The sequence below is a fragment of the Equus asinus genome, chromosome 10, assembly GCF_041296235.1.
Source record: "Equus asinus isolate D_3611 breed Donkey chromosome 10, EquAss-T2T_v2, whole genome shotgun sequence".
Lineage (NCBI taxonomy): Eukaryota > Metazoa > Chordata > Mammalia > Perissodactyla > Equidae > Equus > Equus asinus.
The window spans coordinates 16884074-16897577 of NC_091799.1; the positions used below are offsets into that span (position 1 = coordinate 16884074).

Sequence of the window (13504 nt, forward strand, 5' to 3'; positions counted from 1 at the left end):
AGCTGGGAGCGGGTGGCCCATGAACGGTTCAGGACACGAAAGCAAACAGTGTCAACAAAAATGAAGTTGGCGAGTTCCTCAGCCCTTGGTATTCGCCTCCCGTCTGGGGCTCACAGTCTCGGCACAGATCCCGGCCCCACCCCCTCGGGGCTGTGTGATCCCCCAGGAGTCACCCCACTTCCCAGAGACTCGGGTCCCCGCTCTGCAAGCTCTCACAGTGAGGGATTCAGGGCGTTCCCGGCAAGGGCCCGCCCCATGCTAGGAACATAATGATAGTCCCTATTGTCATTATTATTAGTTAGGAAGGAAAGGAAAGGTTACGGAGCCGACGATTAGGACACCTGGTGTCGGTCCTCACAGCCGCTCTGGCCCTCAGCTGGGTCCAGGGCTCACGCACTCTCTGCAGCATGCTTCGGAACCTCCTCCATCAGAAACGACCAAAAGGCAGGAGGTTTGGGGTTTTCCCGTCAGACAGATGGGAAGGATGGCTCTTCCCCAAGTATTCCCTGAGGCCTCTCGGCCAAAAAGTCAGGGAGTTAGGCCAAACATTCTCTGAGGTCGAGGGTGCCTCCAAACCTCTCTCCTTTGAGGGTCCCCCTGGTCAGGCCGGCAGCGCCACTAGTCTCCTGCAAAGGCCTTGGGTCCCGCAGGCCACCCGGGGGCGCCAGGTGGGAAAGGAGGAGGCGCGCGGCGGGTGTGCGGAGCGGCGCGCACCTGCCGCAGGTGAGGCCAAGCCGTGCGGAAGGGGGAGGAGCCGCGGCCGCCGCCCGCAGGTGAGCCGACCACCGGCTCCCAGGACGCAGGCCGAGGGCGGCCGCGGCCTCCAACGTGTCGGCTGCGGGGCGACCCGTGCTGCAGGGAGCGGCCCCAGCGGCTCCGAGTCCCGCGCGGCGCGGCAGCCCCGGGAGAACATTCGAGGCAGCGGCGGCGTTGGAGGCCCGGGGTCCGTTCGGTATTTGAATAGCACAAAGGAACCGCCTTGGTCTGATTGGCCAGCCTAGTGGCCCCGGGGCGGGCAGCGCCTGTCACTCGGGAGGCTCTCGGCACTCCTATTGGCTCATAAGGTGTGGGGCGGGGCCCGGACGCCCGGCTAAATAGCTGGGGCCGGGGCCGGCCGAGGCTCATTGCTTTGGCGCCGTCTGGGGAGCACGAGCCCGCGGGTGGCGCGCGGCGCGTGGTGGCGGCTCCTCTCGGAGCGCAGCCGACCCGCTGACCCGGGCTCCGTTCCCTCAGTCCGGCGCGCCCCGCGGCCGGCTGGAGGCCGAAACAGCAGCAGTATTAGCAGCAGCAGCGGCCGCGGCTGCTCCGCCGCCGCCGAATCCGCGGGAGCATGGAGTGCGCCCTGGACGCCCAGAGCCTGATCAGCATCTCCCTGCGCAAGATCCACAGCTCCCGGACCCAGCGCGGCGGCATCAAGCTGCACAAGAACCTCCTGGTGTCCTACGTGCTCCGCAACGCGCGCCAGCTCTACCTGAGCGAGCGCTACGCCGAGCTCTACCGGCGCCAGCAGCAGCAGCAGCAGCAACAGCAGCAGCCGCCCCACCACCAGCACCAGCACCTCGCGTACGCGGCGCCGGGCATGCCGGCCAGCGCGGCCGACTTCGGCCCGCTCCAACTTGGCGGCGGCGGGGACGCGGAGGCGCGCGAGCCGGCAGCCCGGCACCAGCTGCACCAGCTCCACCAGCTCCACCAGCTGCACCTCCAGCAGCAGCTGCACCAGCACCAGCACCCGGCACCCAGGGGCTGCGCGGCAGCGGCGGCCGGGGCGCCCGCGGGCGGCGCGGGGGCGCTCTCGGAGCTGCCCGGGTGCGCCGCGCTCCAGCCGCCGCACGGCGCGCCCCACCGCGGGCAGCCCTTGGAGCCGCTGCAGCCGGGTCCTGTGCCGCTGCCGCCGCCGGCGCCCTCCGCTCTCTGCCCGCGGGACCCTCGCGCCTCTGCCGCCTGCTCCGCGCCCTCCGCGCCCCCAGGGGCCGCCCCTCAGGCCGCTGCCGCCGCCTCCCCGCCCGCCTCCCCGGCCCCCGCCTCCTCCCCCGGCTTCTACCGGGGCGCGTACCCGACCCCCTCGGACTTCGGCGTTCACTGCAGCAGCCAGACTACCGTGCTGGACCTGGACACTCACGTGGTGACCACGGTGGAAAACGGCTACTTGCACCAGGACTGCTGCGCCTCCGCCCACTGTCCCTGCTGTGGCCAGGGCGCCCCGGGTCCAGGCCTGGCGTCCGCCGCCGGCTGCAAGCGCAAGTACTACCCTGGCCAGGAAGAGGACGACGACGACGACGAGGACGCGGGCGACCTGGGGGCCGAGCCCCCCGGGGGCGCCCCGTTCGCCCCCTGCAAGCGCGCCCGCTTCGAGGACTTCTGCCCGGACTCGTCCCCGGACGCGTCCAACATCTCAAACTTGATCTCCATCTTTGGCTCGGGCTTCTCTGGGCTGGTGAGCCGACAGCCGGACTCCTCGGAGCAGCCGCCGCCGCTCAACGGGCAGCTGTGCGCCAAGCAGGCGCTCGCCAGCCTCGGCGCCTGGACTCGAGCCATTGTCGCCTTCTAGGGACCCCCGAGGGCACGGGGACCTGGGGCCCCGCGGGGCTGGGGCCAGACAAAGACTCGGCCAAGGGGCGAGAGGAAGGAACGAACGGGCGCCCGGCCACTCGGGGCTGAGCCGGGGGCGAGTAGGGGGAGGCGGCTGATGTTTTATAAATTGTAAAATAAAAAAAAGAAATCTAAGATCTTGGACTTTATTTTTGCAGAGAGAAAAAGCGCCTATTTAAGTATGCTTTGTGTTTCTCCTACTCTTTTTTTCTTTTTATTGTAGTGATTGCAGTGGTGTTTAGCGAGGAGCCAGCCACGTGAGGGAGGGCTGCTGCCTGGAGGAGGTGCCGGGCAGCTGGGGGCGAAGCAGGGCGCCTGGGCCACCGGGGCGCGCCGGGGGCGCAGAGCAGGAGGGCGCGGGGCCCAGGACGCCGACTCCAATCAGTTGTCAGACCCAGGAAGCCCGGCGCTCCGTTCTTGCGAGTCCCTCCGTGGGGTGAGGAATAGGTCTTGTGAAATCCTGAGCAAAAACAAAGGCAAACTCTATCTCCGAAAGGGACGTTTGGGTCACATTTCCTCTCTGGGGGCGGCCTCCAAAGTTCTCAAAATGAGAAGGCAGAAATGAAAACACTTCAACTTTTTTTTCTTTTCTTCCCGGGGCGGGTGTCTTGAACCCCTCCCCTCCCCGCCCCTCTGGCTCCGTTCTCCTCCCCTCCTCCACCCATCTCCCGGATTCGGGGGTGGCGCCCGACACCCCGACACTCTCGGACACTGTTTGGGGAAGGGGTGGGGGGCGGGCACCGCGGACTACATTTCCCATCATGCCCAGCACTGCGGTCCTCACTAAACAAAAAAGGAAGTCGATTCCTTCACCTGGATCCCCGGCGGCCCCGAGGGAGGGAGGGAGGGAGGGGCAGGGACCGCCGACGGCGTTGGAGACTTTTCGCTAAGTTCCTGGTCAGATGTGGTGTTTGTGTGCGTGCTTCTAAGTTGCACAGTCCTGGTTCAGCCTTCGGTTGCATTTCATGAAACCAGCATTGTTCGAGCCACTGAGAACCCCGTCCTGTGTCTTCAGCTCGATAGATTTTGTTTAATTTAAAGCCTTTTGTTGTAAAAAGGTGGGGTTCCTTCGCAGCCCCTCTGGTTCTCTGCCATCAGCACCATGTGGACTCCAAAACAAGTTGCCAACCTTCCCTCTCTTGACACTCTCCCTCATTCTGTATTTTTGTGCATACTGAATTGTATATCACCGGGTAAAACTGTTCAGATTATTTGTTTAAATTTATAATCTTAATAAAAAGTCCGTTATAGAGGATGGTGGTGCGTTGTTTTCAAGTCGGCCTAGAGGTGGCGGGAAGGTAGGGGCGGTGGGAAGAGACCCCTACACCCATTCAAACCCCAGCTTTCCTGGGCCTGGGCGGGCGGGATCTGCCCACATCCGCAGGGCCGGGGTGGGAGCGGGATCGAGGAGGGGATGTTTGTTGCTGGGGATGAAGCCGGTGCCGCCCGCCTCCCGGGCCCCCTTCCCCAGAGGAGCCGGCTCTCGTCGGGAACCGTCCGCCCCCGGCGTCTCCAGCAGGAAGCCGAGCCAGCCTCCAGCACATTTCCTGCTCAGCCAGGGCGCAGAGCCTGGTCGGCCTCAAGTCTGAGCTCTCTGCGGCGGGGGAAAGCAGCCGGGGGACGCCGGGGGCTTCTGGGCCACCCACACTCCCCGCCCGGCACGTCCGCACGTCTCAGGCTGCAACTTGGGGAAGTTTTTTCCTTTTTCTTTTTTTTTTTTTTTAAGTTGAGTTTGTTATCACTGCTCGGTGCCACTTGGTGGTGTGCTGGCGGCGTCTCCCTCCCTCCTCCCGCCCCTCCCCTCTCCCTCTCCCCTCCCTCCGCCTGCCTCTCTTCCCTCCCCAGTGGATGGAGGCAGGAAGGCTCCAGGCGCGCTCTCCCCTCTGACCACCTACGGAATGACCTCAGAGTGGGAGAATGTGCCAAGGCCCCGAGGAAGCTCGCGTTCTCCCCACTGGAACCGAATTCACATCTGGAGCCGCGGCTCGGGCCCGGGGGCGCGCGGGTGGTTCCAGCCTTGCAAAGAGAGGATAGGAAAGAAAGGCTGAAAAAAAAGAGAGGAAAAAAAAGCAAAGTGGCAGCTTGCTCTCTGTTTGATAATGTCTCTCGGTGTCTCTCTGGCTCTAGCTGTCTCCCCAGTGCTCTCTCGCTCTCTTTCTCGCCCCTGCGCTCCCCGTTTCCGCAAGAGCCACCCCACTGGACGACTCACGCCCCTCGCCCCAGCCCTCACGCCTCCCGCAGCGAGAGGAGGGGCTGTCACCGGGAAGCCCCCACCCCAGACTCGGAGAGGCGGACGCAGGCCAGTCCCAGGGGTCCGCTCGGCTCTGAGTCCCGGTGTCGAGCGAGGCGAAGTTCTCGGGGACACTCCGGAGCCCGGGGGTCAGCGAAGGTCCGCGATGGGGGTGGGGGAAGAGGGAGGTTATGGAGGCGTGAGTTACAGGGAGGAAAGGCACCTTCACCCCCTCAGACTGTTTTCTCGGCCTCCCACGGGAAGAGTCGCGCTGCTGAGGAGAGGGAACGGCGTGTCTCCCCCCTCCCGGTTTTTTCCCCGCAAGTCCACGGAGTCGCTGTTTGATGCACCGTTTTGATTCAATCCACCAAGCCAGTTGCCAGAGCTCCCCCTAGCGCCGCTTCCAGGACGCTGCAGCGGCTGCGGCTGGGAGTGGGCGAGGCACAGCCGGGGGCGGCCGGGCTGCTGGGGGCCGCTCCGCGCCCACCTGGGGCGCCGCGCCGCGTCGGGATCCAGCCCTGGCCGGAGCCGGAGCCGGGGGACAGCGTGCGTCCCCACGCCAGGCCTGCGTCGAGGAGAGGGCACGTGGTCGGCCGCCTTTGTTGGGAGTGCAGACCCGAGCTTGGGAAACCCGGCCCGCCCCCCGGATCCCTACAGCAAAGGAGTGTGGGTGGTGGGCTGCGAAATAGAAGCTCTAAACCCTGCAGGACCGCGGACCAGGGTTCTCCTCCCCTCTGCCAGGTTTTCTCAGCTTCAGCTGCGCCAAGAGCCTCAGGCACGTTGGGAGCTGGTGAAACCGAGGGATAGCGATGGAGGGTTCTGGGAGCACCCAGAGGAGAGATGTCCTTCCCCGCTCTTATCTTTTCAGGGCCCAGGGCAGCCACACAAAAGGTTAATGCCCTGAGCATCATGTGCAGTGACCCAAAACACAACTTACTGGCCATCCACATCTCACGTTAAGACATTCCACACAAAACAGTAACACAAGCACCACCCTGGTATCACACTGCACACCACCCTGAGGGCCACACCCGGCCCAACACACTCTCCCCAACACGAGACACCCTAGGTAGCATCGTCACTCTGCTCAAGCCCCGGAGTACTGGCACAGCCTGCCCAGAGCATCCTGAGAGACTAGAACTCCCAGGCACAGTGCGACTGAAAGGCTTGGGGTGGGGGCGCTGACTGTGAGGGTCCTCCGAAGGAGGGGAGGGGCCAGGCAGGCAGCCCAGGAGTCTACAGACCCAGGTCCACAGACAAGCCCCTCTCTCTCCAGTAAAAACACCAAGCCAGACCCCACAAGAGCCCCCAGGCAGGACTTGGGGGTGCTGCTTCGGGACGTATGGAGATCAGAAGAGATTGAGGGACCCAGGGAGTGATGAGGGGGAGCTTCCAGAAAACAGCAGCTCTGGAAGCGAGAGCTCCAGCAAGTCCCTCGTCCCCCCAGGGTCACCAGCACGCACACACATGCACACTCTTCCTCCAGCTCCTAGAACACCGCAGGTCCTGCTGCCCTTGATACGTGGTGTAGGGCTGAGCCAGACTCTAAGCTGCGCTCCCAGCAACATGGAGCTGCCGGGATGACAGCACAGAGCCTCCGAGAGCTGCAGGCTGCCCTCCACACGAGCCGGGGGCTGGGGATGCCCCAGGCTCCCAGGAGGGCCACTGTGCAGGGTGCTAAGATCTCAGTGCTTCTATGATGCACTCAGATGTGTGTGTGTGTGTGTGTGTGTGTGTGTGTGTCTATGAATATCCCTCTGGTGCAGGGCGTGCACAACAGGAGCTGTGTCTTTCTGCATCTACATTCACTGGACACACATTGACAGACCGCCCACTTGGTGCCTAGCCTGTGCAAAGCACTGAGCTGACCATTGTGAAAAATAATAGCAAACAGAAGAACAGCAAGTCCCTCTGTATGGATTCACTCATTTAATTTTCCCAGCCACTCTGTGAAATACATACTATTAGCATTCTTGTTTTAGAAATGAGGAAACTTGCCCGAAGTCACAGGACTAAGAAGTGGCCAGTCTTCCTGTTGGAGTTCACAGTCTAGTGGGGAAGAACTTATAACATATTACAATGCGAGCTGGCAAATGACCCTGATGTCGTCTAAATAGTGATATTGATAAGTTCCAGCTGAGCCTACACTGGTTCTGGGATGTGGTCAGCCTGAACTAGCTGGTTGGGAGCACACACACACACATACAAACACAATGATTCATGCTCTGGGTCCCAGGGACAAGGGATGGAGAGACACAGGACAATGATGTCTGTGTCCCACTCCACCCAGGGCAGGGAATGACCTTTTCCTGGTATTTGTCAGGACTCCTGTGGTAGGGGACAGCAACCCAACTGGAACCAGCTTGGGCTTCAGGTTGATTTCTTGGCTCCTGGCAGTAAACTGTGCAGTGGGCAAGGTGCAGCTGGCTTCAGGTACGATTGGATCCAGGGACAAATCTCCAAGATGCTCCCACTCTCTTCCTCTTGCTGTCTTCTGTGACTTCCTTCTCTGCACTTGATCTTCCGCCTCTCCTGTTGCAGACCCACTTCTCATTACAGCTGTAGGGGGCAGCTCCTGACTTCCCATCTCGCAGCTTTGCCACCCAAGAGGGACAGTCCTCTTCTCTTATTTTCAACTCAGAAAATCTCAGGGAAGGACTCTGTCATGTCCCAAACCTGTGTCCTGTCCCAAACCTGTGGCCGGAGTCAGAGGGCGTTGGTAGCCCCCAGTAGAAGCTTATTGGCAGAGAAGGGGTGCGCTTCTCAGGAACGTGTGGTAGAAGGTGACGGGCCAAGACGTCCTCCAGAGAGAAGGGCTGCAGCTGAGCCACCAGAGGCCTTTGCCTGTGGGATGGGGGACAGCAGGGCACAGGCATGGCTGCCTCAAGGCCCGGGTGATTAAGTGCAGCCAACACAGCTCTGGGAAAGGACACTGCTCTTTGCTCCCAGCCAGGACAGTGAGGCTCCAGGGCCATCCACTGCCTCCCGGGTTCACCCCTCTGGAATCTCCAGGGGAGGGAGGCTGCAGCCCCCGGGGGCAGGGGGCCAGATTTTCCCAGCAGGCTCCATGGCAGAGACGGTGACAGGGGCCACCATCAGGGGACTTACGGCAGTGGACATCCTCAAGGAGGCCAAAGTGGAGGAACTTGGCTGGAGCTGGTCGGTGGCTGTCCCAGGCCCTCCCAGGTAGAACTCAAAGGCTTTGGAGGGGAGGCGGAGGTGCTGCCTAGAGGAGGGGAGGGGAGGGGCCATGCTGAGGGGCCACTTTTCTACCCCAGCTGGTGGGGTCTGGGGACATCCGGGGAATAGAGAGCATTACCTGTTAACATGTGTGGATGACAAAGGCCGACTAGAAGCTCAAAAATGTTGAATGGTTGTTACCAGGTGGGCGGATTACAGGCCACTTTTGTTTTATCCTTCATACCTTTCTAGATGTCCCAAATTTTCTACAATGAGCGCGTATCACTTTTCTATTTGGAAGGAAAAATGAACACTACATTTTCAAATGTGACGTGACAGGCGGCATAATCGATGTACAGCGTGCCACCGAGCAGAGGGGGAGCAGCTGTGTTCAACCCATCTGGGGCCGGCTCGACCCTGGGGAAACAGAACGCTCCAACAGAAAGCCTGGCTTCGCCGGTACCCACCCTCCTGCGCCCTGTCTCTGTTAAAGGAAGTGTCAGACAGGCTCAGTGCAAGGGAGGCATTCCGGAGGGGCCTTGTTCCTTCTCCTCTCCGCAGTCCCAGACCCGCCCAGTCCTAGCCATCAATCGTCACAGGGCCAGTGGCTCAGAGTTGCAGGATTACCTGGTGGGGTGGGTAGGAAGAGGCAAATGTGCTCGGAAAATGTTTTCAGCAACTTAGGCTGAAACTAAAGAGGAAGTGGCAAGCCCGGCAGGAAGAGCACAGGGGCAGGAGTCTGGAGACCCAGGGGCAGGTGCTGGCTCTGCCACGGGCTTACCTTGGACCTGGGATGAATCATTTTCCTGGCAGGCCCACATTCCCTCGTCTGCAAAGATAGAGTGAGAGGAGAGCAGCAAAGCCTTAAGCCAGTGTGGATGCTTTAAAAGTTGAAAAAGCAACCCTTGCTTCCAGCCTCCTCGTGATCTGAGGCCGGTGTCCCGTCACAGCAAGAAAAAAGCAGGTGGCAATATCAGATTCCACACCTATCTGTGAACATGGTCATCTGCCTGTGTCACTCACTCATTCAAGAAATGTGTGCGTTCATTCATTCATATTTATTGAGCGCTTTATATGCCAGGCACTGTGGCCGGCACCGAAGACACAGCCGTGACCAAGACAGACAAGGGCCCTGCCCTCATGGCGCTCACATTCTAGTGAGGGAGACCGACAATGCGCAAGTGAACCAGTAAACAATCAGTAAGTGTTCTGGGAAAATAAAAACAGGGCTCAAGAGGACTGGCGAGGAGGGGGTGGCCCCACTGTAGAGCTGGTGATCGGAGAAGGTGGTGTTGGAGCTGAGGCCTGAATGGGTCAGCTGTATTTGTCAGGACAGGGTAGGCTATGCTGCGGTAACAATTAATCCCCAAATCTCGGAGATTTATTTCCTGACGGTGCAAAGTGTGAGTAAATCGGCCAGCTCTCCTAGGCTGCCGTCCTCCCTGTGGTGACTCAGGGACTCAGGAGCCACAGAGTCCTGCAAGGGAAGTGATACTCCTCACTCACACTCACAGCCCAGTGGCCAGGATTAGTCCCATGGCCCCGCCTAACTGCAAGGGAAGGGGAGACGGGCGGCGCACACCGGGGAGCGCTAAGTCTCTGTATCACCAGCTGGACGAACAAAGATGGAAGAGCGTTCCAGGCAGAAGGAACAGCGAGTGTGAAGACTAAACCGAGGACCTAACGTGATGTGTTCAAAGGACCAGAAGAAGGCTGGCGCAGCTGAGGCAGAGGGCGAGGGGCAGAGCGGCAGGAGATGGGGCCGGAAAGAAAGGCAGGGACAGGAAGATTCAGTTACGACCCATGCAGGGACTTCGCACAGTGCCTGGCACACAGCAAGCACTCAAGAAATGGTAGCGACTACTGGTGTTATAGGAACTTCCTTCCTTTCCCCAGATCAGTGGGATGCCTGGGGGGCTGAGGGAGAGAATCAACCAGTTTAACCACAGTCTGGGTCAGCTGCCCCCACCAGTTTCCCCGTTGCGCCAGGCAGGCGGAGGCTCCAGGCCAGTCTGGGCTCTGTGTCTTTTCCTGGTGGACTGAGCCCCGTGGACACACCCATCCCGGGGACCCTCAGCAAAGAGGGAGGATGGGAGGGTCGTCCCAGGGCCGCGTGAGGATTCCTTGTGCAGCATCCCTCCTTGTTAGTTGTTAACATCAGATGCGTGAATGTGGACCGGCAGGCACAAAGCCAAGCGCAGAGGGCTTCCCAGGGCCACCCCCAGCGGGGCCGACCGGCCAAGGCCCAGGCTCGTGGCTGCAAGCTCAGCTCCAGAGCCACACAGACCTGAGTACAAACCAGGCCCTGCCACTTTCTAGGTGACAATGGACTCTTCACATCCCCTCTCCGTGTCTCTGGTCCCTTGTCTACAAAACGAGGATGCACGTGAGTATCCACCTGTGTGCGGAGCCTTCTACAGCACTGCACCTGGCATACAGCAGGTGCCCAATAAACGAGAGCTGTGATAGGGTCACGGTCAGCTCTGCCCGGATAATAACTTCACTGCAAAAGGCAGGACGTTTTCCTGCTGAGAGAATTGATGACCTAACAAGTAAGAAGATGTGCCCTTTCCAGAACAAACCAATCAAGATCTTCTTACTCTGGGGCTGGGGAGGGAGCACGGAGGAAGTGCCCTATGAACTTTGTTGGATTTTCTTTTTCATCTTTCCATAAATTGGCACTCGTGTTTTTAAAAAGGTAAATCTCCAGGAAGGTGTTGGGCTATTTCAGGGCCTGGCTGTGCCTGCCGGTCAACACGGACTCCGTGCGTGTCTAACAATTTCATACAGGACGTCTGCCTAGCGAGTGAAGGATGGATGAATGAGTGGATGGGTGGGTGGATGGGTGAGTGGACTACTTGTTTGTTCCGGGGAGTGGTGTAAAGGGGAATCAGTTGGTGAGAGATTGCCTGCCTGCTCTGCCATCCCGGTCAGGACCTTCCCCACCCCCAGCCCCCTGGGTCTCTAACTCCTCCCCCTCCTGCCCCCAACCCAGCCATTTCCTGAACATTCCCAGGCACCCTTCCCACTTGCATTCCCCAGCTCCCAGCCACCCTCCAGGCCACTATACACACACACACACACACACGCACACACACACAAACCATCCCAGAGTGGGATTGGAGGCTCTCCTTTGACACCCACATCAACCAGCCTGGAGAACTCTGGGAAGGCTGAGGAATAAAGCTTCCCTTTGTTTGGAGAAAGAACCGGAGGCCTAAGATAAAGGACCTGGCTGACAGCAGAACAGGTCCATGTGGGGATGGGGCAGTTAGATCTCCAAGTGACCTGCAAACATTCCGATTGGATGGACGGTTCCAAAATTCTTTGTCAGGAAAGGAAGCAGGGCGTCCGGATTCCCAGGCCTGGCTCCTCACCTCTGTGAGTCCTGCATTGTTCGGGCCTCAGAAACTCAAGGAAAGCTGGCTTAAGGCAAGAAGGGATTAATTGGCTCAAAAACTAGGAAATCCATAGTGTCTTAGCTCCAGGCACAGCTGGACTGTGAGGCTCACATGACGTCATCAGGGCCGCTCGCTGCCTCTCCTTGGCCTCTTTTTAGGTTTGCTCTGGGGCGGGAGCAAGATGGCCATCGGCCAGGCCTAGCCTCACAGGCATGTGACCAGAGCAGCCCACAGGCTCCGTGTTCAAAAGACCCCATGCTTGGAGTGGAATGCTCTGCAGTTGCTGTCTTCAAATCCATAATTCTTTTGTCTTTGAATCTGTGTTTTTAAGCGATGGCTGATGGGATGATGCGCCGAGGGGTGTGAGCCTCACCTCACGTGCCGTCCTGCCTCCTGCCACCTCCCCAACTCCCTGGGACAGGTTTTCTGTCGCCACAACCCTATCCCCTGGCACCCCAGCCCTGCCTGTCCTCCCCCTCCCCGTGACCACTGCCCCCTTTCACACTGGGCATGGACACAGGGAGGGTTATGGTCAGGAGTGCATGCCCAGCAGCGTCATTGGGTGTGGTAGCAGCCATCGCTGCCCTGTGTTGGCAGCACTACAGCCTGTCTGCAGCCAACCAGCGACTGTGTCTAGGCAAGGAAGGGTCTCACCTACCCTCACCTGTGGCCTGAGATCCTTGGGGATCAGCCCTCTGCCTTGGGCTGAGGTACGGGCCTGTGGAAAGAGGAGCTGCCTGGTCAACTGCCCCAGGCCCAGTCCTCGGGCCAGGGCTCAAGACATCAGGCTGGTGGTCGATGGAAGGGGTAATTCAGCAACTGGCATGTCCAAGGGAGTGAGGGAGCATGCACATGGGCATGCATGACAGGGGGAGGGGTGCCTGGGAGGGTCTGCCGTATCCCCAAGCCCAGGAGCACCCCCTTGGCAGCACCACGTGCCTGGGGACCCTCTCCTCCTCTTACAACCTTCCTGTATCTGGCTCGTGTTTATCTTCTCTGGCGAGTTCAAGGTACCCTCAGGGACAAGCCACAAAATACAAATTGTGTAATTTCAGTGATTCTGCACATGACTTAAACGCTCTGATATTTGCATTTAAAACCAATATTGCACAATATAAAGATGAATGATAAAACGTGTGCTGAACATTTAAAATTTTGATTTTTTCTTTACTTGGGATGACATTAAATGGCAAATAAAAAACACCATGTCGAGTTGAGAGAGTCTGTGGAAGGAAGGAAAAGCATTCTGTATGCCTTTAATGTCTCTGTTTCCTGCTTTTTTGAGCAAGGGGCCCTGCATTTCCATTTTGCACTGGGCCCCACAATTACGCAGCTGGCCCTGCCACCAGCATCCCCAGGACAACACCCGCCCAGCTTAGCAACCCTGGCAGAAAGGGTATCTTCCCAACAGCTCTGACAGGAAGTACCAGGGCTGGCGCTCATTGGCACAGCCTGGCTCACATGCTCACCCCTGAACCAATCACAGCCAAGGGGGAGGCAGGTCTGGGCCTGTGTCCATCCCTAAGACTAGAGGGCCTGTCGGCTCACCTCACCCCTTCCAATGGGTTCTCCATAGAGAAGAGGGATTCTGTTCCCAGAGGAATGAGGACTGCACAGCCGCCAAACCCCGCTGTCCTTTCTCTACATACTCTTCATGCTTAGTTTAAAAAATAAGAAAGAAACCACTGGGCAGGGGAGCAATTTCGTTCCACTCTCCTGGTTCAGATCACCCCAATCTCCTTTGCAGGGTCCTCCTCTCCTTCCTCTACGTGCCACGGAGGCTCCTGGCTCAGGCCTTGGCCGCCTTCTCCCTTCTGGCCTCCTTCTCCTGGACAAGCTCGTGCTGTGCATCAACCCGCAGACACCTCCATCTCCAGCCGGGACCTCTATGCTGAATGCAGCTCAGGGGGCCCGGCCCTGCTTGACCTCTCCTCTTGGGGTACCGGGCACCTCAGAGCTCACCTGTCTGGACCCAGACCCCTGAGAGCCACCCCAGCACCTGTTTCTCCCCCGTCTTTCCCATCCAGTCGATGGCATCACCAACCAGCAAGTTGCTGAGGTCAAGAACTTCAGAACATCTCCACTGCTTCTTTGCCCATAAACC

General features: G+C 59.4%; 1 protein-coding gene across 1 annotated transcript; it reads left to right on the forward strand.

Annotated features, from left to right (window-relative positions):
• The first annotated feature begins 1190 nt into the window (after window positions 1-1190).
• On the forward strand, window positions 1191-2724 carry IER5L (immediate early response 5 like). Its single transcript, XM_044778590.2, has one exon. It carries the CDS (start codon window positions 1331-1333, stop codon window positions 2546-2548), a length of 1218 nt encoding a protein of 405 aa, XP_044634525.1. The 5' UTR covers window positions 1191-1330; the 3' UTR covers window positions 2549-2724.
• The last annotated feature ends 10780 nt before the right edge of the window (window positions 2725-13504 follow it).